Source organism: Mustela nigripes, chromosome 3 (genome assembly GCF_022355385.1).
Source record: "Mustela nigripes isolate SB6536 chromosome 3, MUSNIG.SB6536, whole genome shotgun sequence".
NCBI classification, from domain to species: Eukaryota; Metazoa; Chordata; class Mammalia; order Carnivora; family Mustelidae; genus Mustela; species Mustela nigripes.
In genome coordinates, this window is record NC_081559.1 from 63,882,056 (window position 1) to 63,909,075 (window position 27,020).

Consider the following 27,020-nt stretch of genomic DNA (forward strand, 5'->3'; position numbering starts at 1 on the left):
GAGGTGTGAAGAAGTAACCTCAATGAAAGCTCAGTATAACTTCAGAAGAAAAACAAGCCCTAAAAATCCAATAAGATGTTTAAGCAGAAACAGCCTGATGGTGTGACAAAACGATGATCCCTTTTACAATAAACAATAAATAAATAAATAAAGATGCTTGACAGCAGTCTTTCAACCTAGCCCCACAAGGAAGGTTGACTGATTTAGAGAAGATTCAAGGCAAACTCAGTAAACTGTAAGGGGATGAAGCGAGCAGCTACAATGAATGGGTTAAAATAATGAAAACTCTGTTTAATCTAGAGAAGGGCCGCCCACTGAAACAGCAGATTACGGTGTAAAAAGAAAAGACTTAAGTTTCATAAAGCATTTAAGAAGACCAGAATCCCTCCAAAATCAGGTCCTTCCCTGAAAAGGAAAGCTTCAGGAAAGAAGTCAGTGTTTTGTGTCTTCAAATACAAGTATCAAATCAAACCCTTGGGTGGGTAAGGTGGCCAGTGACTCCCCAGGTCTGTGGTCTACGCTGATGGTACACTAGGGCTTCACCACGCAACCAACTCCACAAAGGGACTCTACTCAGGCAAAGCCTGTGTGGCTCACGTCATTAACGTTGTTCTTTAAGCGATACAAGACACGGGGCTACATTATCACTAGCTGGGGTATTTCAAAGTCACAGATATTAAGAAAAAAGAAACACGCTCCAAAAACAGACACGCACGCTACAAAGCAGGGCAATAACCCAAGAATAAAGAGGAAACAGGCACGTTAATTTCAAACCATTTGCTTCTGTTTATATGATTAATGTTTCTAATGCAAAATTCTTAATCTTCTTTACTGATAATCTTTCAAACAGCACAACTTGTTCTGCAACGAAGAGGAAGCTCATGCAAAATTCAATAGCTCTGCCTGGTTTAGACTGGAGCTAGCAGGATATTCAAGCCCTGAGAGGTCAGCTCAACCTACACAGTGCAGAACATTAGCTCAGCTTCTGAGTGCACTGCTGCCAATGTCTTCTGATTTCTGTTTTACTTCATTTCCTTTGATGACAGAGCCCACACCTAACAAACACAGTGAATCTCATTAGCACTCAAAATTTTCCTCTGCCTCTCCCTCCTCCTCACTCCTCTCCCACTCCACCCCACCCCGTCCTCCACGAACAGGTTGGAAGCCAGGGGCCAGAGCAGGATTTTCCCTGGACTAGAAGTACCTTTCGGGTGTCCTCACACAGCCTTTTCCCGGCCACAATCAAAGCTTTGTTGTGTTTCAAACCAGGTCATTAACTCATCCGCCAGGTTTGACGTACCTTTTCGAAGGGTCTTTCTGAAGACACAGTGAAAGTAATTTCCTAAAGGACTTGCCGTATTTTTTCATCATTTCCTTATCCTCTACTCCTGTTTCTAAAGTGGGTGGGTCATTTTGCAAAGTCAGCATTAACACCTGCAGCAGAAACAAACACAAAGACAGAATGTCAGTACAGCCGCTGCTACAGTCGTGTCTTCACATTTCACCAACACATAAGACGCCATCTTGGATGAGGAGCTCTTCTGTGGTTCTAACCTTCCAGAAAGTGTGTACTGAAAGTCCTCATTTCCTTTCGCAAATCTGTTCATGGGCCCTTTCACCTTTTTTGTTATTCCATTGACAGAACTTACAAAATCTGTTCTGTGGGTGAAGAAAAATGTCCCCAGAGTGGCCGGGACAGAACTTTTGGGAACTGGCTTTCAGACAGCCTCGAGGAGCACGTAGCTCCAGCACAGGCTTCGTGAAGGCTGGGGCTCAGGCTGGGAAAGTGGGGTAGAGGGAGGCCCAGAGCAGCCATGAACGGTCATGTGTACAGGTCATTCATAAGTAAGGAACCGCCCGTACTCAAGGCTTCTGCTGACATGCTGCCAACCCTAAAAATAAAGCCACAGCATCCCAGAAGGTAACACATGATTTCCTTTTTTCAATGAGCAAACCTACAGAATATTGCTTAAAGGCTGCTGAAAGCTAGCCAGAATACGAGTTACTAAAAACCATAACCAGAGCCAAATGGCCACGCTACTTCTTCCAGAAGGGGACAAAATGACATAAAAATATAGCTTCAAATCAAAAAAGGGTAAAAATTCCATTCATTCACATCAAAATTACTTGTTTAAGAAAAAAGAGTAGAACTTGTAGTAAACTATTGACCTATAAAAGAAATAAACCTCATTAATGCATAAAATGGCCTTAATTGATGCAAATGTGATACATGCCAGGACTCCTTTCAAACACTTTCAGATGTGTGAAGAGATGAAGGACTAAAGTGACAGTTCATGGTTTGTGGAGGATAACAGCAAACAGAAGAAAGTGGGCGAGCTGTGAAGTCCCAGTGGAGCCCCACAGGACGTCAGGCTGGGGTTAGTTAGCACTGGGACTTTGGATTCGGGTGGGAAACAAGCAGGGGTCGGGAAAGGAAGAAATCAAGAAATAAGAAAAAATAATGCAGAAAAACTGGATGGAAGCAATAATCTTCCAAGTTGTTTGTGTTTTTTCTCTGCAAGGGCAGTTCAACTGTTTACACCTCAACTTTGAATTCTCTGCTAATAAAAGGAGGTATATATACACACACACACACCCTAATCTTAAGAATGTTAAAAATATGTACATAAATACAGAGAGAAAAGAGCAATGTACTAAACTCTGCTAAGATCTTAACAGGGATTGTCTGTGGTTAATGAGATTATGAATGATTTATTTTCTTCTTGATTCTTATTTGGACTTCCAAATTTTCTCATAAGAACATATTAACTTTTTAATCAGTGAAATTATTGAACTTTGTTTATCCTTGGGTTTTTCTTAACCCTCCTAAATTTTTCCAGTATTTTCCTAGGAAAATGGTGAAACAAACAAAGACTGTATTCTCTAAAATACCTCCATCATTTCTAGCCACTATTTCAGCCCCCAAACAAAATCTAATTGGGTCCATCAGCCCTGCTACCCCCATCTCAGAATAAGTGAAATAATAACATAGGGCAGTTCAAAGAATTACAAAGATCGGAAAACACCACCCAAATATAGGTTATTGCCTAAAAACACTGGGCTCCCTTATTTCAGATGAGTCACCAACATGACACAGTGAACACGGGGGTGAAATGTTACAGATCATTTAAAAAAAAAAATGGGAGAATCCATCTGCAAAGGCAACATCAATATAATCCAATTTTAGATCTTCCTTGGGGGTCAGGGGTCTTTAGCTATCAAAAGAGTAGTGACCAGCATTTGTCCCAGTTCTCTACCGCCCAAAGTGATCGCAGTCCTCAGACAGATCTCTGCTAAGAATGTACAGCGAGCTTCTAAGCCGGGAGCTCTACCACTTTTGTCCTATTCTGTCCACATCAGACAACATTTAAACTTGGCTGTGTTCCTCCATTAATTCTCCTCAGGTCTAAGAGAAAAATGACTATGTTTAAGAGAATTACAGAACAGATTCCGTTAAATCCTATTTCAAGCCCGACATATGATTCCCAATAGTAATTACTTTCATAGGAGGGTATTTGTGATAAGGTGCTGCTCCTGTTGCTAATTCAATGGCAGTTATTCCAAAACTCCACATGTCAGCCTTGAAGTCATAGCCTCTCACCTAAGAACAGAAAGAGGAAAAAACACAATTATACAGTAGGCCTGTCATTCCCCCCCAGGAAGTCCATATTATGCTGGAGATCTACGGCAGGGATGCACAACTTTGATATTATTTTGATAAGGTCCAGCAGTTGAGAGCTAAATCTTAGTTGAAAGGGGCATTCTAGTAAAATGACTGATTTGAGTGAAATGTTAATATATTTAATGATACAAGGCTTCCTTTTTTTTTTTTTTTTTTTACCTGTTCCATGACTTCAGGGGCCATCCAACATGGAGTACCAACAAATGTTTTTCTTACTTTATTCCGGGTAACATCACCTCCTGTTGCTAGGAATGCACTTACCCCAAAATCTAAAAGAAAAAAAAAGTCACCCTTATTTGATATAAGAAGTTATTGCTTACACATTCTGACTTTATACACCTCTCTTTTCCTGTCCAGTGATGATGAATTGTTCCAAACACCATGGAGCCCTCTCTGGGTCACACCAAGGCAGTTCCGCCACCAGCCATCCTACACTTTAGAGAACGCCATCACGGGTGATGGGTCAGCAAGCTCACCAGTCCAGAAACTTATCGTATCAAATTATATTTTGGACCAAAAAGTATCAAAAGTCCTAACTAACCACAAGGGATTATAACAATAAAATAAAAATGTGTTCTCAGAGCCCTAAATAGAAAGGATCATAGCTTTTAGAGTCATTTCAACAAATCATTTCTAAGAATAGCACTGGAAGCAGTAAAACCAGTATGTGATGCGGTTTCTTTTTAATGTGTTTCTTTTATTATCATTTTTCCAGCATCTTTAATTTAATCGTCAATGTTTGGGGAATGGATTTTTTTTTTTTTAAAGGTGGCTTGGGGAAGGGTGAAATAGAAGGGATTAAGACTACATTTATGGTGATGAGCACTCAGTAATGTAGAGAATTGCCAAATCATTATATTGTACACCTGAAACTAACACAACACTGTATGTTAATTATAATTCAATAAAAAGATTTCAATAAAGGATAAATAACATTCATTTTCCACATTTCCATGGCATTGCTTAAAGGGTGCTGACAACTTAGGCAAAATCGTAACAGTAAATCCATGAACCCAAGTACATCAAGCCAACGTGTCCAGGTTTGTACATATGTAGCAATCAACACAAAGGAAAAGCTCAGTCAGCAAAGACTGGTTTTTGGTTTTGGTTTTTTTCTCAATATTTGCTTTCTGGATAATTTTCATAGGTATAGGTACAATGGTTTGTAGAATGAAATAATACTCTTCTTGACATCCATTACATATGAGAAACTCTTTTGGCAGGAGGACGAATTAGGCATACCGTATACACAGGCCCATGTGTATTTAGGCAAAAATGATGTTCTTTTGTGACCACAGAGAAGAAATACCCAGTGATTATTAATGCACGTGTTTCTGTGTAGATTTTTATTAAAAGTTAAAATCAGTTAATAAGTTAAGGTACCAACCACTTAGGGCTAGAACAGACCTCCCAGCAAGAGCCAACTCAAGGACAGCTCAATAGTAATTGGGTAAATGGTAATTAAAAAAGGTTGTCAATGCCTCTAATTGCTGCAGCAGACTAGCCTGAGCCCCTTCAAATTGCTCTCCTATATTCCTCCCTTGCTGGTTCCCTTTGATGACTTGCCAGGATGACAGCAATTACCAAAGAACAACATCAAGCACAAACCAAGGTCAAAATGTATTAGCATTTGCTTTAGGTCTTCAATATTAAGTTATGTGGTAACACTGTAACCAGTTCCCTGAGTTGAAATATGTTGACTGTTTCGTTTTATTTACATTTAAATTTACTCAACTCCCAGCAGGATTTCAAGTACAAGTAAAAGGAATAAAAATTGACAAATGGAGTCTTTGTTCCAACTGCTCCTCTCATGATGATACTGAGCTAAAGCATATTTTGAAAGTGCTATATAATTTAATTTGCACATATGTGCCAAATTCTAAAACTCTGAATTCTTATATTTCGGTCAGAAAAATGAAGGCTTGTGAAAAGAAATCTCTAGAACCAGTAAACCAATCTCCTGTGGGTAGGAGCAAATAAAATTCATGTTCTTACAAAAGAGCTACGTGAATTAAATTTTTTGTAAGCATCTACTATATTTGGCTAGAGGAAAAGACAGTACAATCGGCTTTGAAAAATATTAATTTCAACTTAATTTGTATTTCTGAAAATGTCAACAATGAAGTCAACATTCCATTTCTAGTAAAATAATTTTGTAACGAGGGTCCATGGGTGGCTCAGTCAGTGAAGTCTGCTTTTAGGCTCTCTGATCACAATCCTGGGGTTCAGGGATCGAGCCCCACATAGGGCTCTCTGCTCAGTGGAGAACCCGCTTCTCTTCCTCTGCCCCTTACTCAGGCACATGCATGCCTGTGCTTCCTCTTCTCTTTCTCAAATAAATAAAATCTTTAAAAAAAATTTTTTTTGTAACAAGATAATACTAAGTACATAACATCTGTAAATAGTTAAGAATATGGGTAGAAGTTGCTCTAAGGAAAAAGGGATTTTTTTATAAAAGCAGTTAAAATTCTATACCCCAATCTCTCCTAAAAGATATAACCCAGATAAAAATCCATAGTTAACATCAAATACTTTAATTCCTTAAAAATACCATAGGATTACATTAGACCCTTTTTAAAGCTGCAAAAACAGCTGAAAAAAAAAAAAAAAAAAAGATGTAGAGTTGCCATTTATTATGGACAATACCCCTTCAATATATCCTGCAAGATTCACATATTTATTCCTAGCCTCCACTTAGAACACTCACTTTAAAGTCATAAACAGATGGTTAAATGTCTTTAAAGCTCAGAATAAAAATTCCAGAAGCAGAAAACGCCAATCCTAACATGTACTCACCCTTATGAATCCAGAGTAAATACACAGTTGGCTCTTATGGATTGCCAATGTGTATCCAGAAAGATTTATATGTACTGAGACAACACTTTGACCAAAGTACATAGGGTACCTGTGTAAAAAGGAAAACTGCCCTATTCTGTCAAGACAGCATGCGTAAGTGAGAATGGGGAGAGGGTATGGGGACATAGCCACTGAAAAGAGTCCTTGTTTCCTAAGAGGGACGTCTATACGGCGAAGGGAGTGCAACCAGATACACTTGGGTCAGAAACCATGAATGTTTCTCTGGCCACACGGAATCAAAGGCTCCACACAGAGTTAGCCGGCCATCTTCCTGCGTCCAGGAATAACTGCATCTCAAACCAGAAAGAACCCTGTCAGCCTAAGAGCTGAAAGGCTCCCTCACATCTTTGAATCCAGCCACTTTGCAGCAGCCTCCAAAACCCCCACCCTCCTCTGGCTTTCTCCAGGACCATGCCCTGGCCACCAGGCCTTCCTCGGTCACACACCTGACCTCCCCCTCAAACGGCCTTCAAGGCCTCCTCCTCCCCAGGATAGAGTCAAAAATCCCTCAGGACAACCCGTAAACCTGACTTCCCTTTTTTCCTCTCCCTCCTCAGCGGTCCCTACTCTCAAATCTAGACCTGGAGCCTCCCCCTGCTGAAGGACTCACTGTTTCTTCCCCAGCTCCATCACCAGGCCTGCCCTCCTTACCCCAGCACTCCCCCCACCCCCGCCACCGCCACCGTCCCTCACAGTCTGCCTGTGCCCCTGAGGCTCTGTGGTGGCCCAGGGACGCTGTTCCCTCCACGGAGAGCGATGCGGGCTGCAGAGGACATTAGCACACCCCTATGAAGAACAGAAGCACCTCTGGCATTCCGAGTCTGGGCACTGTGGGGCTTTTTCACAGTCACCTTTGTGTTGAGGTACAGTTAGACTGATGTGCACCCAACACCACTGCCTCATTTGTGGTGTGTGATTAAGTCACCTTGAGAATGGTCTTACTTGTAGGCACATGAATGCCAGGCCCCAGGACAGATCTGGAGGTTTGCAGTACAGCCACCTGTATGGACAGTCTCACATGCTGCACCCAGTGTCCCCATGGATCAGGCTGAGGCCATGACGCTCCCCAGCCATGTGAGGCTACCAAACCTTCAACCGGGTCTTCTTGGCCTCTGTTTCCTGACCAGCTTTCTCAGATTCTGCTTATCTTCATATGACGTTCATATTGATAACACCTTCCTGCTTCTTTTCACCATGTGTAAATCTGCTTTCCGATAAATGTGAGGTAGATCCATAAGCTCCTAATCTCTGCCTCTGAACTGCAGTGAGAGGATAACCATAAACATTTTTACAAATTATGAGAAAGATAGGTTTCCTGACCTTTAAGTGTTGACCAGCAAGGAGACGGAGGCCAGGAAACAACGAACAGAGCGACATTGTGCTGTGTAGACAGAGGAGCAAGGGCAGTAACAGTCATGACAGGTTCCACCCCCGACTGGGGCCTCAGACCTGGCCTTGGAGAAGAGGTTAAGACCTGGAGAGGCAAGCCTCAAAGGACACAGCATTCCAGACAGAGAAACAGCCTCAGCAAAGCACAAGTGTGGAGCCAAGAAGAAAAAGGGTATGACAGCTGCTGGGGTCAAACCCTCAAATACCTCCAGAGGCCAGGCAGCAATAAAGGAGGGACAGTCTTGAAAAGAATCAGCACAGTCTGAACCATTAAAGGGCTCTTGAGACTTAATATCGGCACAGGGGGCGCTAGGCCCTCCCTCCTCAGGAGCCCCTTCTCAGTGCAGGTCCCTGCTATTCCACTGGAAAAGAAAGTCACCGTAGAGGAATAGGGTCTGGCACGGCCTAGGTCCCCACTTTCCCAGAGCAAGCAAGCAAATATCAAGATCTTTACGTAAAACCTCTCCTTTCTATTGTTGTTGGCAACAAATTCGCTTACAAAAAAAAAAGGAAAGGCAAAATAAAGCAATGACGCCTCCCCGGTTTAGCCTGCAAACCAATCTCCCAAGCTGCTATCAGGCCTAAAAGTCACCTATACTGTAACACACACCATATGCAATATTATATTTGTGAGACCTAAGTGCTCAACTGGCATTCTGACCCAGAGCACCCAGCGCCAGAACGTTCTGGTCGCATTTGATATGCCGGATGCAGCTGCTCATGCTCACAGTATTTCTATTATCTCTAAGTATAAATAAGTATGAGCCAGGTGAAGGCCCCAAAGGGGCTATTATTGGAGGATAATAATGCCAGTCACCTGTTGGCAGGCGTGAGGCATGTGAGAAACAGGCCCTTCTCAGAAAAAAGTAGTCAGTGCACAGAGAACAGCTAAAATATTTACCTGAACTCGCCGCTCTTGTGCGAATAGAAAGAATCCAGCCAAACCCAGAAGTAAGCTAAATCCCTCCCCAGTCCTAGGTCTAGTTCGATTCTAGAAGCCAAGTGCACATGTACCAGAAAATTGCATCTGGAATTTTGGCAAGTCTGCTTTAAGTGACTTTTCCACTCATCTAGATGGGCAGAGAGCAGAAACTTCCTTGAGCCTACAGAACAAAGCATGAGAACTCTTTAGGGGTTTGCTTGCTAACGAAGGGCAAAACCTGGTCTGGAACTTGACTTCCGTAAAACCTGGGAGTGGCACTGCAGCCCTAACCTTAACCTGCCCCCAAATCCACAGCAGCTCCTCACACCTAGGAGGAGGGACCCGAGTTGCAGATGAGAAACCAGCTCAGGTTAATTCAACACTTGACTAGAGAATAATGGAATCAACATGTGATGGCTCGGAGCTTCCTAAAACCTATTCAAAACAGGCTACAACAGATCAGATCCCTTCGGACCTGCCAACATCTGGCTGGGGGTCCTGGGGAGCAGGGACCCTCTGGCAGGTCCTTGCTTGAACCCATCTCTTTTCCCCAGTGGCCACGGTCTAGAAAAGCAGGGAAGCAGCAAGACTGTGGAGGAGCCCAGCCACAGAATCTAAGAACCAGGGAAAGGAAGCTGAGCCTGACCCCCTCGGCCGCCCAACTACCTCGTTCTAGCCAAAGAGGAAATTTTGGAAAAGGACTCACACAGTGATGTTCAGGAGCTAAATCAACAGAGCCTGTATCTTTAGAGAGACTCTGGAAATGGAAAAGATTAGACAAGCTCTTAGGAAAATACGATGATTTAGTGGCTATTGGAGTTGAAGAAGAGGAAGGAATTAAAAAAGATTAAATGTCTTGCCAAAGACCACATAGCAAGTTATCAAGGGTCTGGAGAAAACCCACAGCCCTTCACAGAGGAGTCAGCCAGTTAGCCCTGGTGTCCATTTTGAGAAAATTCAGTGTATTTTTCCGTACTGAAAAGGACACGCAAGATGAATAATGGGGTTAAGACTCCACAACTCCTGAGCTCTTCCCTCAGTCAGGCTCAAGTTGTGATTACCCAACACAGAGAAGCTTGTTGGAGGTTCCCTGGTTAAACCGAAATGTCATATTTACATCATCAAAACAATCCCTTCACAATTTGGGTGGACTACCAGGGTTTGTTTTGTTTTGTTTTGTTTTTTCATTTATTTATTTTCTCACAAGAGACTCTTAAGACTTTACAGACAAAATTGAAGTGTGCTTCCAAACACCCAGGAACATTTTCAGGGCTGCCAGCTGGACATCCAGACTTCCTGAGTCCCACAGGTTTCCTTAAAACGCCATGCCACCAATGTTGGATGAATAAAGAAGCATGTAAAGAAGTGCTATGATTTCAATAATGCCAACTATATAACTGTGGGTATAAAACAGAAGCAAGTATTTTCTTAACAGAGTAGACTACAGAAAGTTGTTTTGTTTTAAACACTGTACTGAGTTCTTACTATGTTGCTTTTATAAAAGGAGTGCCAGCGGTAGAGCACCCTACTTACAGTTTCAGAAGCTCAGGATGTTCCCCTAGTAACCCCTAGCCCGGGGTGCCTGGTTGGCTCCGTCTTTAAGTGTCTGCCTTTGGCTCAGGTCATGATCCCAGGGTCCTGGGATGGAGCCCCGCATCGGGCTCCCTGCTCCCCAGGAAGCCTGCTTCTCCCTCTCCTTCTCCGACTCCCACTCCCCGTTTGTGTTCCCTCTCTCATTGTCTCTCTCTGTCAAACAAATAAATAAGATCTAAAAAAATAAAGTACAGAACATATTAAAAAAAAAAAAAAACCAAAAACAAAAAGAAAACTTTAACCCTGTGGGTTTAGACACCAGGGGGCTTCTAGAACTTTGATTTAGACACAACCCTGGCCTTCTGGTGAGAGCTAAGGTGGGAACATGGGATATTGATTTAAATGACAACATTACATGGCTTCAACAGCAAGAATGGAAGAAAGACATTAATGTGTCCAGCCTCCGGTCCTCAGAACCAAAGGCGTGGTCCTCAGCTTGCTGGCAACTCCTAGACAGACTTTCCCCGCTGGCTTTCTTGGTCAAGGGAAGGAAACTATACTGACCAGGTCAGGAAAGGCTTTAGCAGTTACAGAATCAAAAGCACCCCTCTTCCAACTGCAATCCTGCGTATTCCATCCAGATTCATCTTCCTTGAGTCCAGGTCTGACCGCAGCCCTCTCGGGTCACAATCTCTCCTGGACAAGGCAACTGGAGAATGCCACCGCAGTCCATCCGGTCTGTGGAAGTCATTGGGCTGCCCACGTGGTCACATCCAACTGTGATGCCTCTCCAGTGGTCACGTGCTCTGGCAGAATGTTTTTAGCCTAACTGACCAAATCGCTGTTTCTCAATTTCAATTTTTTAATGTACGTTTACATGCCTTTCCACCAGCTTTTCTGTTTGTTGCATTTTTGTTTATAAATCAAATAGGAATGACTTTTCCCTCTCCAGGAGCCCTGCCATCTTCAGAGTGCCATCAGCTCTCCGGGCACTGAGAGCCAGAACTGAGTGGAACTGGGGAGGGTGGTCCCCTCGGGGCTGCTGAGAACCCTTGCAAACTCAGGCAGCGCTGACTTGGGGGTGGCTGAGGGGATGCCTCCAGTCCAACGCCCCTCTGGGTACCTGTGCCATGCTCAGCAGAACACAGCTAACCCAGAGCAAGAAGCAGGGCCCGGATCCCAGAGGGCCAGGTGAAGATGGGGCAAGACCCCGGACGGTAGCTGCCAACACTCCCTGGGCTTGTCCCCTTCCTGAAATAACACCACCCTGCTCACAGGAGTAGTTGTCTCACTATTCTGATAGTGGTGTTTCAGAGCACCATGAATGGAACCAAATTCTTTAGAGGCCAAATGGTGACACACTTGGCGTGGGATACAAGGCCCCTACTCAGAGGCGTCCTCTGAGGTCCTGACCATTTCCAGCGAGTCTCCCACCAATAATCCCTGAAACTAAGAGGAAGAGAAGTAGCATCAAAGAAGGACACAGTGAGTACCAAGGAGCACCATTTCCACCCCAAGGAGGCACTCTGGAATCAAACAGGCCTGTTGGTGATCCCAACTACACTCCCTCCTCATTTACTTAACTGCTCCCAGCAACGGTTTCACAAGCTATAAAATGGGGATCTCAAAACGTATATAGTAGATTCTCAATAACAGTCCTTGTTGGCTATCTACCCAACATCCACAACCATCCATTCTTCTCTGCCAGAATCCTGATTTTGTTTGCCAGGACTCAGGGGATTAATTGTGCTCTAAGCCCATCGTGGTATTTGGTTCCTCTTACCCATGAAGGATCTGAGGGTCTGCCCTAATCCTGGCCCATAAGATCCAAGGTGCGTACAGTGCAAGCTCTTGCATGGAAATCCTTTGCCTATATAGGAGAACCACCGTACAAGGCTCTCGTACTGCCCATGCCCCAGCCTGTTGAGGGCACTGTCACTGAGGATGAGATGCTGGGAGTGAGCAGCCCAAGGGGACAGGCTCTGGCCAACATACTGAGATGCAGAACAGAAAGCAGGATTGAGCCACATGACCTCTGGGATATCGCTGGGCTTCTGCACCAACCCTGGAACCAAATGCCCCAGACTTCTGCTATGTGAGATAATTAAATGTCCTTATTGCTTAATCTCCTGCCCATCAAGCACTCTGACATTTATACCCAAAGGCTTCTTAACTCTGCAGTCACCGGCCTTTCCCCAGGCCCACCATGTTTATTCATGATTCCTGACCACTAAGGGTTAACCATTGCATCAGAGGCTAAAGGCACTGTAATCCCCCAAAGGACTCGGTAAAATCAGCAAGAAAACAATTTAGCACACAGTGCAATTCTAGAGTTTTAAACAGCTCTAGTATTAAGCATGACTTTTAATGCCAGGGGCACAAATCAAAACAAATAAATGCACAGGCATCTGGCGGGGAGTGGGGGGGAGGCCACCACAAGAAGAGTTTAATTCACTTTTTTTGCCAATAGTTTCTGTTTCGAGCTACACTTACATAAACCTTCCAGAAACAGAACAATACATTTCTAAGAAAATGAGAGAAAGAAGTATCTTTGACTTTTGCTATTCAGAAGTGGGGTCCACAGACCAGGATCGTCAGTATCACTGAGTCAGCATCTGCCATGTAGCCAAAACCCTAGCTGATGGGACACACAAGGAAGTTGGAGAAGAACTGCTCAAGGGTATGGCCTTCCTCACAGCTGCTGTGGCCTGATTTGGTGTGACTGCATGATCTCAAAGTGTGGCCAACGCCATGGCTTCCCTCTCTCACCTCTTAGATGCAGAGAACTCCAGTAGTGGAGAGAGAGCAGCAGGAAAAATGTATTTATGCGTGCGCGCTCATGTATTTTATGACCCAGTAAGCACAAGAGCAATACTAGAAGCCTAAATCATGTCCCACAAAAAAAAAAAAAAAAATGACCCATGATGCTCAAGGGTATGTCAAGCCGGACAAATTCACACATGTGGCACACTCCCATTCATACAAAATCTTTTCTTTTCTTTTTTTTTTTATATTTTTATTTATTTATTTGACAGACAGAGATCACAAGCAGGCAGAGCAGCAGGCAGAGAGAGAGGAGGAAGCAGGCACCCTGCTGAGCAGAGAGCCCCATGTGGGGGTCGATCCCAGGACCCTGGGATCATGACCTGAGCCAAAGACAGAGGCTTTAACCCACTGAGCCACCCAGGCGCCCCCAAAATCGTTTCTTTAAAATACATGAAGATAATTTACGATCACCGTCCATACTAACAGTCCCATCAGTAATGGCTGCTCCAGAGAGCACCAGGACACTAAGAAGACAGGCTTTGGGTAGGTATCCTTCTCAACACGAATGTTGGTAACACTATTCCTTTCTCAACCTCTGATATGCAATTGTGTGTGGGTGAGAGATGATTAAAGCAATAACCTTAAATCTGCTCATCTTTTCAGCAAACGATAAATATGTAGGCACCTTACCTACTCTTCATAATCACTAGTTCATTATGGATTGGGACATACCACCTGTCCTGCTCAGGAGGAAGGCTGGCACGCCAGGAGGGACCAGACAGAACCAAAAAGGGTTCTCTGAAACCTTCACTCTCCACCCAGTTTCCTTTCCTCTAAACAGACTCCTGGTTTTCAACTCTATTTATTCCTTCTTGTAGGCAAATGGTGTTCAGCAGTCTTCTCTGGCTCTCTAGGCTGCAGCCCCCAAACCCAACAGGGGGTCCCAGGCCTCCACTCAGAAAACCCAGTCTACTGTATTTCCTGTGGCTGTGCCCCAGAGTCACTTCTCGGCTGCTCTGAAAAACCGACGGTTCCCAACTATGAATGAGGGAGGGAGAGGCAGTCCTGACCTTCTCTGAAACATCAGAAAATGACAATTCCACAGCCTTTTCTGATAACAAAAGAAAAAAATCGGAAGATATCATATCTGTATTCCCTTAAGACTTTCACCTTTCAAAACAAAAGAAACACAAAGAGGCAAACCTTCCCACGACTGGCCTCTCCCGTGGGTAGACTCTCAAAACTGCCATCAACAAGTTTCCTTTGAGGGTGCTGTTTTAACCCATATAGAAGAAGTTCTTAACCATTTGTTTATACTTTGTACATGGCATCAACATCTCATTCATGACCCCATAAACAAATAACAAGAAAATTTCAACATTGGGGGAATTATTGGTTAAAGAGCCGAGGCTACACAAGCTTCCACTCACTCCCTAATTCCTCATTCTCCCCCTTCTCACACTCAGGACAACACAGGATTAAAAGGGCCAAAAGGTAGAAGGTTAAGTGTTGGCTGATGTCAATTTACATCTGGTTCACAGTTCAGTTGACTAATGCAATCTATTAGCCAAAGCGTGAAGGAGAAGAGTCGCTTAAGATGACAGCAAACCACAGATAATCTGCCCATCTATGTCAGAGCCACAGCCCTTCACCAAAGCAGGTGAATTTCCAGTGACAGGTGGAGCCAGAGGCCATACCTGGTGGGGCACCAGCAGAGGCAGGGGTCCAGGAAGGCTGGAGTGGTAATCCCAGGCCAGCTGTGCTAAAGGAGCCAGGCAAGAGCCTGCTTTCTCACGTCCAAAGACAGGCATGACCATGAACTCACTAGCAGACTCACTCACTAGCAGTCAGCTTTCTATCAAATGTGGTAATTACGGTGAACAAAGGAAAACCACAGAAGATCCCCAAATCGCAAATCCATTCTTCCCTAGCTCCCCCGTGAGGGCAGGATATCTGTAAAGATGCTCTGGTAAAGGCAGTCACAGGATAGATAGTTGCCTTACTCTCCCCTCCATGCCCAAGACCATCCTGATTTGAATGCTCTCAAACCGGATAGAGAATTTCTTTAGTGACTGAGGCTCATGAAGGGCCACACAGACACTTTGTTGTAAGGCAGGTCCTAGAGAAAGTCTTGTCAACCTTCCTTATTCTGCAGCTGAAAAAAACTGAGCCCTAGGGGGGTCGAACTGTCGGAAGGCACAGCGTGAAGAGCAAGGGTAGCGGTGGGGGAGGGGAGCCCAGTAGTAAGGAAGTGAGCCAAGGGCTGAGAGAGAAGCCAGGAGATCTGAGAATGATTGGCTTTTACGACCTTCAAAATGACCCTAAAGCCATCCACAATCACTCAGCAGTCCTCAGTGACCCCCATCTCTAAGACCTACTCTGCCGAACTAGGAGAGCTGCGGTAGATCACTAGGTAAGCGTATTTGACAGGTATCATTTCCCAAGCCCAGCAAAGGAGGGCTCCAGGCTGACCATATTTGCAAAGACGGGCACAAGCAACTTAAATCAAATATTAATAAGTCTAAATTTCCAATGCAATATTCATACACCCGCAGGTGGTCTTTTTCATACAAATCTCCACTTAGCTAGCTCTAGTATCAGAAGCTTTCAATAAACCAGGATGACCCATCTGTACTCTCTACAAGCGATGGTCCCTATGGGAGGTGATTAAAATAGCACTACTCCAGTAGCCACAAGTATTTAAAGCAACAATTTACATCATTTCCACAAAGTATGGAGAAGGATTAGTTGGTGCTAACACAATCTTCAAAGAATCTGCAGATTTTTAAATCCGCGATAAAGAAAACCTCACATTTCAGACTCTTGATGCTGACAAGTCATTGAAGTATGAGGATCACCTTGTTGAACTCTGTGGCTCAGAGTTCTTTTAGTCCACATGTACTAAACAGTCATATTTTCATTAATTAATTCGACAACTATTTACTGAGCTCTTACCAAGTGACATTTCCAGTTTGAAACACTGGAACTATAGAAAACCCGTCCTTCGTGAAGCTGACCTTTAAGCTGGGGCAGCAGCGGGAAGGAGAGGTAAATACGGTCAGGAAGCAAAATTCCTAAGTGCAACACACAGCAGCCCTGCCCAGACTTCAGCAAGCATTGCAATCACCTGAGGGCTTCTTTACATATGCCCTGCTGGGCTCCACTCCTCCCCAAGTTTCAGATTCAGCAGCTCCAGGGATGGAAAAGCACAGAAGGTGTGTTTTTATCAGGTTCCCAAGGTGATGGTGATACTGCTAGCCTAGGACCCCACCTCGACAACATGAACGCGGTACACACTGATGCATGCAGTAAGAGAGATCAGGAGAGAAGGAGTCCAGTGTAGAGGAGTCTGCAATTTACCAAAGAATGGCCATGGAAGCCTCACAGATGTGGCATGTAAGCTAAGATCTGAAGGAGGTATCAGAAAGACTATTTGGATGGGGCAGCTGGTGCAAAGGCCCTGAGGCAGACACACGCATGGCAAGGAGGCCAGTTTGATTGGAATGGAGTGAGGGAGGAAATGAAGGAAGAGATGAGGTCAACGAGACCATGTTAGGGGCCAGATCTTGCAAGGCCAGGTGGACCACAAGAGTTGTGACTTCAACCTGAGATGGGGAGGCAGTGGAGGGCTTTGTGTAAGGGCGTGACACAAGCCAACTTCTTTTAATGGCATCAGTCTGGCTGCCATATAGAGAAGAGAGGGGCAACGACAGAAGGGGACCTCTTAGGAGACCACCTCAATAACCCAGGCAGGAGCTGATGGTGACCAAGACCAGGATGACAGGGGAGGTGATGAGACATGGTCAGCAAGAGGATCCGCTGACAAACTGGACAGGACAGGTATGAGGGGAAGAGAAGGATCAGGGAACACCAATTCCTGGCCTACGCCATGGAAGGACAGAGTGGCCATTAAAAGAAGCGAGGAGGGGCGCCTGGGTGGCTCAGTGGGTTAAGCCTCTGCCTTTGGCTCAGGTCATGGTCTCAGGGTCCTAGGATCGAGTCCCGCATCAGACTCTCTGCTCAGCGGGGAGCCTGCTTCCCCCCTCTCTCTGCCTGTCCCTCTGCCTACTTGTGCTCTCTCTCTCTCTCTCTCTCTCTGTGTCAAATAAATAATAAATAAAATCTTTAAAAAAAAAAAAGAAGCTGGAACACTGTGTGAAGGGAATTCTGTTAGGGAGCATGGGGGTAATAGAGCATTTCAGTATTAAAATTATACAAGCTTTAAGAGTTAAAAGGAAGCTCGAGAGGCCAAGAACCTCATTTTATAGGTGATAGAAACCACGGCCAGCAAAGGACTTGGCTGAGGATTAAGTTAGGCTAAGTTAGTGACTCAGAAAGCTAGAGAGTCCTTGGCTACTGTGCCTTCAAGTGTATCCTGCGTACTCAGGTGTTAAATTTACATTCCAGAGAGTGTAAGTACATGTTAACTCTCTTCAGATTTCCTACCATCTCTAACCTATGGTATGATATATGTAGTAACTTCCAATATGTTACCGATCAAGAACACCTTTCCCCAAATCAGTCCTATTTACATGCACATTTAAGAGTTATTCCCCTGACAATCTATTACACTAGACTACATGCATTTGTTATAACCTAGGTTCCCCAGGCATATGCATTTCTCTCCACTGACAAATTTTTTTAAATTAAATTCCATAGTTAGCTGTTTAATAGTTTTTACCTGAACTGTAAACTTAGGCCACTAGATACAGTGTCCCTGTTGCTGACCACTGTATCCACCCAGGGGGTTAGGCCTGTTTACTGAGCAGAAGCTCAGTAAAGATCTGCCAACCAGGGCACCTGGGTGGTTCAGTTGGTTAAGCGTCTGCCTTCAGCTCAGGTCATGATCTCGGGGTCCTGGGATCAAGTTTAGCATTGGGGCTCCCTGCTCAGTGGGGAGTCTGCTTGTTCCTCCCTCTGCCCCTCCTCCTGCTTGTGTGCTCTCTCTCCCTCTCTCTCTCTCAAATAAATAAATAGAACCTAAAAAAAAGATCTGCCAATCAACCTCTTCAGGCGCATTAAACCCAAACAACTGGTGTTCACCTTTTCCCCAGGGAAGGGCCGTTTTTTGCTATAACAAATGCAGGTCCTGGGAAGCAGCCAAATAAATGAAGACAGGATCATGCAAAGAACTGAGTTGGACTGCTCTGCTCTTCATCTAACAACTCCTGTTTTTCCCAGACCCCAGCAGCTTGTGGGAACACATAAAATGAAATTTAATTATGACACTGCAGGCCCTTAAAGGCAGGAAGGAAGAAAGGAAGAGAAAGAGGAAGGAAAGAAGGGGAGGGAGGGAGGGAAGAAGGAAGACGAAGCCCCATCGGACCCATGTCCTCCTAGACTCTCCTCCTTAAAGCTCAACCATGTGCCCCACGCAGTTAAAAGTGCGCAGCTGGGGAAATACACCAGCGGACAGGCAAAGGGATCCCCCCATCGTGTCCACCCAGTAAGACTTCCTTAAGTTGTTGCTTAAACAACTGCTAGCAGTTGTTAAAGGATGGGAAGCTGCTTAAAGTATGTCTTGCTGATGATATACACATGGAGTTGAAAACTGGGTTTCTGGAGTTGAATGCATTCTTGCTTTGCGCTGGGGATGGCACCAAATGTTACCATGTGATCTGTCAAGATCTCAAATTTCCAGGAGCTCCATTAATCTGCTGTCCCTATTTACTTAAACAAGTATATATCAAATAAAAAGTGTATATATCAAAATTCTGGCATAATTCATTAAACCATAACTCACATAATTATAAACTTCCTGAAAGTCAAAACATACGCTTTGGTTCACTAAAAAGCTCTTTATGCCCTCCCAAGATCTTCATTTGCTCTTGTACTCAATGTTCGGAGTACGCCACTGTTCTTAACTCATGTGCACTGCTTTGCTCTTCCTGGACTGTGTTCATCATTTCATGTGTAGCTGCCTAACACAGAGCTTGTCTTACAGCAGGAAGCCGAAAAGCACGGGTGGACGGAACTGGAAAAATAGGCTGGGCCTTCATATGCCATATGAAGGGCCTTATTCCACCAGCAACAGTTGTAAAGTTTATGCAAGGGAATTATATGGCCAGATCTGCATTGCACGTTTTTCACTCTGGGGATATGGGGGTAATCAATGCGGTACAGAAAAAGGGAGAGAGAGGGCCTACACCCTCGCCTCCCTAGGTTATTCCCCATGATCTTCAACTTCCTAATAATTAAAGGACCCCCCATTTCAATACAAAAGCAATGTGAGCTACCTAATTCTAAAATGGAAAGTGTGTTAATTCCTTTAACCCTCTAGTGTTTTTCCACAGTTTGGATATGGAAACTGAGGCACAGAGTGCTAAAATAACTTGGTCACAGGGCTAGAAGGAGTGAAACCACAGCTGTCCGATGTCAGAGGCCTGCTCTAGGCCAAAGCACCCACAAATACAATGACATTGCCATTTCCTGATTCAGATGCCCCAGGGGCCTTCAGACCTTTCTGATACAGATCAGAGGCTGCTGTACACAGGGAGCCCATCTTACCTTGCCTGAAGCAGCAGCCTCTCCTAGCAAAATACTCCTTCCACCCCATTCCCCCAACCCCCACTGAAATGCATTTCACCAGAGCCAGAGCACAGAAGGAAAACAAAAGAACCTAGCAGCTATAGGAATAAAAACTCTACCCAAGGGGCACCTGGGTAGCTCAGTAGGTTAAAGCCTCTGCCTTCGGCTCAGGTCATGATCCCAGGGTCCTGGGATGGAGCCCCGAATCGGGCTCTCTGCTCGTGGGGAGCCTGCTTCTCCCTCTCTTTCTGTCTGCCTCTATGCCTACTTGCGATCTCTCTGTGTCAAATAAATAAATAAAATCTTTAAAAAAAAAAACTCTACCCCCCCTCAAAAAAAAAAAAAAAAAAAGGACAGCTCCACCACACGCACCTTCCTCTGGCTCCTTGAGAATAACACCAGAGTACTGGAAGCAAGTTAAATCTAGTTACATGTGTTCCTGGCAGAAGTTTTAGTCATAATTGTCCAGGAGGCAGACTGAAGTTCAAGATGTACTCAAAGGCTGACTAAGGATATAATCTCCCTCCCAAAAAACAGAGACACTACCCGAAGTTATACCAATGTGCCTTAGACACTAAAAAACCTAAGGGATACATAAGCTTCATTTGGATGGTCTCAGATACATTGAGATAGATGTAATGATAACTTTCTAGACTTCTAAAGTATTAAACTGACTTAGCTCAGTACCAAATTTTTTATGAAAAACTAGGAATGGAAATTCACATTCACACACACACACACACACACGCTCACAGTTAAAAGCCAAAAGTAAGAAAATGACCATAAAATCGACCTGACATAATGCAGTGGTATGCTTCTAGAAAGTTCTTCAGAAAGCAAATGTTCTGAAATCAACCTTTTAGAAGTATATTAAAAGTGGTCACTATTTAAAAGAACCCTAGGATAAACATATTTGCAGTGACCACCCCAAAGTGACCTGTTATATATGAATTTCTGCTTAGAATAGTGCCTCTCATTAATTCCAGACAAACAGGCTTAGTCACTTGTCAGACAAAGATCTAAGCTCTTCCTGACAATATGACAGAACATCAGATTGGAAAATAAAACGCTAGGCCGTGGGAAGAGCATGACTTTTAAATAGCCACTCCTTCTATCACGTTCTGTAGCAAACACCCTTACATTAACCAAGGCAACCTGTCCAAGTTCATTACCAGGAAGTCACACATTCAGGTTCTCTGAGCACAGAAAATATAAGAAGTAAAGCATTTTCTTTTAAACTCTAAGTAGGCAGGCCTCAAGTTTTAATTGATTACATGAAACCTGAATTTTTCCAGTGTGGTGTCACTGCTCTGCTTAATTTGATACCAAATGACACCCAAGATGATAGCTTCTTCAATGCCCTAGAACCTCACCAGAGTCTTATGTCCCAAATTGAAGGAGCAGAGAGGGAAAATGTGCAGAATATGTTCCCTGGCTTCCAAATGGAATGCAGAGGTGTGGAAGAGCTAGTGACTGCTACTCATCTTCCATCCAAAACTGGGATCACTTATACACAGATTTAGGGCTGTCTTCCTAGAAATTCCAGACATGGAGTCACAGGCTCTGCAGCCAGGTCCTGGAATCTGAAGCCTACTTGTGGCCTGGGCAACTTACTTCCCCTCTCCATACTTTAGTTTCTCCTCTGCAAAATGGGCACATTTACAGGGCTGCGGTGAATGAATCACAATGTGCTCAGCACACAGAAGAGGGCCTGAAACACAGGAAGCACTCGATACAAACAGTTACTGATTTTATAGCCCCAGCCAATGGAAATGTATATAATTCCCATGGAATCTGTACTTTTAGAAACAGAACCAAGCATATTTGCCTTACTCACCACACTGGTCAGCTCTATAAGATGAGAGTTTCTCATGGTCTGAATCTTAATTTCCTCTTTTCTTTTCTTTTCTTTTTTTTTTAAGATTTTATTTCTTTGACAGAGAGAGAGCGTGTGCACACACGCACACGAACAGGCAGAGCCACAGGCAGAGGGAGAGGAAGAAACAGGATCCCCGCTGAGCAGAGAACCTGACAAGGGGCTCGATCCCAGGCCCCTGAGCTGAAAGCAGATGCTTAACTGACTGAGCCACCCAGACACCCCTTTAATTTTGCCCTTTTCTAACAAAAAGTCCTGAGAAAGGAAATATATAAATGGTTGAGTGATTTAAATAAAAATTATTGTGTTTTCTATTAAAGCAGCACAAATACTCTTTTGAAAAACAATGCTCATAATAATATTCCCAAGATAAACAAATATTACAAAAAAATAAATGCAAACTTATCCCCTGCTTAAATTTTTTCAAAAAATAGGGCCTAAAGTACATGAAGATATAAAGAGAAAGGGCACAAATAGCCTGAACAAAAGCAATGTATCATCTACCCAAATTTAATACGTAGCTTTCAGCTCTCCCACACACCTCCCCTACTTCACCCAGCAGACTAAGACGGCAGCAAAAGACCCAAAGACTCGTGGTCCCCGTTTTTGTTCAGGCAGTAACCAACTGTCTGGACAAGAGAGTCAAAATCCTAGAAAACAGGGATAGCAGCATCATCTGTCTGTTCCAAGGAAGCATTACATGTGTTTTCTTAAAGCAATAACCTTATTTTATAGTTAAAACCAAGAATAATAATAATAACAATAATTTTAAGTAACGTAAGAATTCAATGTCATGCTCAGGTCAGAGAATATGGAAAAATTAAATATGAATTCTAGAAAGCCAGAGCCCCAGAGATGTAGAAACTATACAATTTAAATATTTATTAAATTAGGGGGGGCCTGGGTTTCTCAGTCTGTTCAGTGACCAACCTTTGATTTCAGCTCAGTTCCTGATCTCAGGGTCATGAGATTCAGCCCCATGTCGGGCTCCGTGCTGGATGCGGAGTCTGCTTGAGATTCTCTCTCTCTCTCTCTCTCTCTCTCTCTCTCTCGGTCCCTCCCCTACCATTCGCAATTGCTTACTCTCTCTCTCTGTCTCAAAAATAAATAAATAAATGAATAAATAAATAAATGCCTGTTAGCCCATCATTACATATCTGGGAAGCAGTCATTTCAGTTCATGGCATGGCCCACGCAGGAAGTCACACACACAGAAGGGGTGCCAGGGAGAGTCCAGAATGGCGGCACACAAGGTCTCCACTAGGCACCAGGCACCAGCACTTCACACACAGACTCGTCTAAACCTCACCACAGCCCAGGGCTGGATTTCCCACACTTCCCCTTCTGAACCCAGCAGCCCCTGCGGTGCAAGCGCCTACAGCTGCCACTCAGCACCACACCGTCGTTGAGAAGGAACCCAAGGCCCGCAACAGGGAGTAACAGTCAGGAAATCCTTTTTCAGGGGATGCCAGCGGAGAAAAAGAAAAGGCCAGTGTGCTACAGAAGGCCCAGAGAAAGAGCTCAGGTCCTTAATCTGACACGAGTAATAGATGAAGTCACTGGCAAAGCCCCAAGTGGCAGAATAAGGCAACAGTTGACCTGCCTTTCCATTTCAAAGGCAGTTCACTGCTATTCTGACCCTCTTGGTGAGCAATGATCATTTCATCAACAGAGAGAGAAAATTACTCGTACTTCCTTATCAGCTGAGAGCAAGATTAATGACAAGTTAACTTCCAGGTTCCATAATTAATAAGCATTAGCTTTTTATAACTCATAAAAGCCCCTCAGAGCTGAACCCTTTGCAAGACTAAATTGAGGTACTTATGATCTGCTGGCGGTGCAGGGTAGGGTCAGTCTCAGAGAAAGCAGTCACGGCAGGGATAGTAAGGAGGGTAACACAAGTACCACAGCAGCTGCTGTGGGCCTACCATGCGCCGTCTCCCCCCACGCCCCGCCAACTGTTACCACCTTGGATGGGAAGAGCCATGTTCAACTTCACAAAAAGAGATGACGGGAATGATATCTGTATCCCTCTTTAAGGAAACGGAGTCTTAGAGAAGCTGAGTAGCCTGGGGCACCTGGGTGGCTCAGTGGGTTAAAGCCTCTGTCTTGGCTCAGATCATGGTCCCAGGGTCCTAGGATCAAGCCCCACATCGGGCTCTCTGCTCAGCAAGGAGCCTGCTTCCTCCTCTCTCTCTGCCTGCCTCTCTGCCTCCTTGTGATCTCTGTCAAATAATAAATAAAAATCTTAAAAAAAAATTTACAAAAAAAAAAGAAAGAAGAAGCTGAGTAGACTGACCAAGGTCACAGAGCTTGAGTGATGCCCTGGGAATTTCCACCGTGCCAGTTCATCCAAGACCTCGCACCCTGAACTTGATCACTCGGAGGTAGGAGAGCTTAAAGCTTCTGTCTGCAAATGTTTTCAGTTGTCACTTGTTTAGCTGAAGCATTTTTTTTTCTTCTAAATGCTCCTAGCCTGTGGGGTAAGGGTGAATCCTTAGAGTAAGATCAAGATATGTTGGGGCGCCTGGGTGGCTCAGTCAGTTAAGCATCTGCCTTCAGCTCAGGTCATGGTCCTGGAATCAAGTCCTGCATCAGGCTCGCTGCTTGGCAGGGAGTCTGCTTCTCCTTCTGCCTGCTGTTCCCCTTCTCATGCTCTCTCTCTCTCTCTCTCTCTCTGTCAAACAAATGAAATTTTAAAAAAAAAAAAAAAAAAAAACAAAGAAAAGAAAAGGTGTATGTATATATAAGTCACTAACTTAAATGACTGAAGAACACAATTTAGTGTTAGTAATAAAAGCCACCAGAGTAGAGAGGGGGAAGATACACAAATCAGTGATTATTACTGATGTCAAGCGATGGCTGTACTGTACATGAGTTCTTCCTACTCTGTCATTCTGTAGGCTACATGTGAAAAATTTTACATTAAAAGACTGAAAAATGACTTCGACTAATTGGCAGTTCATGAAATTTATTTAGTCATTTCCTGTCATTTTTCCCCCCCAGGTCATACTTTTACACAATTCAAAATTCAAAACTGCTGTAAAGGGCACATACTACACAGTCCCCCTCCCTGTTATCCTTCTAATGTTTCTTTGTATAAATATAGAGAGATATTCTTATTTCTCCCCATTTCTTTCACAAGAGGTGACATGCTATATGCATTCTATATCACCTTGTTGTATTCACTTAAGCATGTAGCCTGGACATTTTTTTCTTCACTTCAGTGTATACCAGGTTTTTCATTCTCCATTATAGCAGGTGGCTCTCCCATCACACAAAGAGGCCATCTACCATGTTTAACTGAGACACCTACATTGTCTCTAAGCTATTGCATTCACAAACAGAGCTCCCATAAATAAGTTTATAACATATATCTCTGCCTCTTGCACATTTTTGGATGTACCAAACATCTCTCACATTTATTTACTTACTGTAACAACCATATCAGCAGTTGTTTCATAGGACATGAAGCTTACACAATTTGGAAAACCCTCCATAAAATAGACAATACACAATTTAAAATACAGAGTTAAGTATATATATGTCTATTTCTTTAAAATTAAAAATTCACACCAATTCTCTAGAGTCCTGAAGATCAGTAAGTTCCTTTCTTCTGAAGGAGCCTTAGATAATTTAACAAAAATGCCTACATAGAAATACCTCCTGATGGCAAGTTGGCTTCTCTCCTCCATCTAGAACACTCTGCAACTCCCAGGAACACACAGCACTTACAGAACCCTGAATCTTAAGTTTCAATGCAAAGGATATGTGTGTCTTTTCGAATGACAGGCATTATCGTCGCCATCTCCCAGATGGGGAAACTGAGGCTTACAGACACAACCACCTCCCACACCGCTCAGTGGTTCTGAAACCAGGCCTGCTTGATTCCAAGGCCTTGTGTTTAACTGATACATAGTGTCTCCATAGTGGTCTCAAGCCAATGACTGCATTTGTCTCAATGTATCTTTTCAAAGAGAGGAAAAATAAAGGATAACACTTTCATTATTAGTTTTCCAGGGAAAAAACATTTGATTTGAAACAAACCCTCCCGTTTTCCTTTTATGTCTTTAAAATATTTTTCTCTCCTTTAAAGGGAAGTCAATAAAAGTCCCCTTGAATGTAGCCAACTCAATACAGAGCCCAAGGTCAGCACTCTGCCTGTCATACGGGCGAGGCATCACCTGACAGGTTCTCTGGCATCTAGAGAGGGACAAACAATGAATCAAAGAGATGACTCAAGGCTTATCCTTTGTGCTGGGGGTGTGTTTGTTTTCTGCTGAGCTCTCGCATTTCTAATAATACCCCAGATCCTTGCATTTGTCTAGAAATAAGACTAGACCCAAGGTCTGTGATCAACTCTGCTCTAAGAACTTGATGGGCAAAGGCCCTAAACCCTAAATCCTGGAAGAGAGACTCTTCCAGCTCCAACTCAGAGAGCAGCAGACCAGGCTGATGAAAGCCTGGGGCGAGCTTCGTGCTCTTCAACAACACAGGCCACGTGAGGGAGTCATGCCAAGGACGCTGCTAGGACGTGTTGCTAGCAACATTCAGCGCCTGGAAGCAGAGGGCTCAACGCCCTGCAATGACGGGCACAGTGCAGGCCAAGGAAGGACTGTGCCGTCGAAAATGCAAAAAGCAGAGATGGCTGAGAGGATGGTGGAGGCAAGCCCACCTGGACATGGAGGGAAACAAAAGAGTGGATACAGATACGGCTACAGGTTATCCCAGGCCTTTGCAGTTACTCTCGGCACAACAACACAATGAGAAGGTCTGCACACAGAGGCTACCTGTCTAGTGCGTTCACTCTACAGCCACACACCGCACCTGCACGCTGACTGCCGAGGACAGCCATGCACGTGCAGGTGCAGGACCAGAATGACCCATAAGCTTTAAGGGCTCACAATGCTTCCAGGCACCTCTTCAGAAATCGGAGGGCTTAAACTAATAGAAGGTGCAGTGTTTTAACTTTCGAACTTGTCAGAAAAACTCTCCAAAGTGCTTTTCTTGCAATCATATAAATATCACCTTTATTTAACATGAAAGGTAGAAAAAATACAACTGAGAGTAAAATTGTCTTTCTCAAAAGGCCATGTTCTAAAATAGCTGTTTATTGGATGATCTAGCCAAAATTTATCAAAATAATAGGGAGAAAAAGGAGGGGTGCCTGGGTGGCTCAGTTGGTAAAGTGTCCAACTCTTGGTTTTAGCTCAAGTCATAATCTCCGCATCATGAGATTGAGTCCCACATAGTGGGCTCCACACTCAGTGGGGAGTCCTCTTGAGTTTCTCTCTCCTTTCCCTCTGCCCCTCCCCCACTCTCTCTCTCTCTAAAATAAATCAATAACTCTTAAAAAATAATAATAATTGGAAAAAATGTTCTGCCCCAGACCCAAACATTCTTGAACAGGGCAGCCCAGATTCATTCTTTTTTTTTTTTTTTTAATGATTTTATTTATTTATTTGACA

The 27,020-nt window shown here is 43.9% G+C and overlaps 1 protein-coding gene across 2 annotated transcripts in view; it reads right to left on the reverse strand.

Annotated features, from left to right (window-relative positions):
- The window catches only part of STK39 (serine/threonine kinase 39), a 299,252-nt gene that overhangs the window by 192,056 nt on the left and 80,176 nt on the right, over positions 1 to 27,020 (reverse strand). For both annotated transcript variants that reach the window (XM_059394116.1, XM_059394115.1), the window contains exons 6-8: positions 3,842 to 3,951; positions 3,500 to 3,601; positions 1,301 to 1,434 (exon numbers count right to left, since the gene is read on the reverse strand). In XM_059394116.1, the coding sequence (XP_059250099.1) occupies positions 1,301 to 1,434; positions 3,500 to 3,601; positions 3,842 to 3,951 (346 nt within the window). The remainder of the gene's footprint in view (positions 1 to 1,300; positions 1,435 to 3,499; positions 3,602 to 3,841; positions 3,952 to 27,020) is intronic.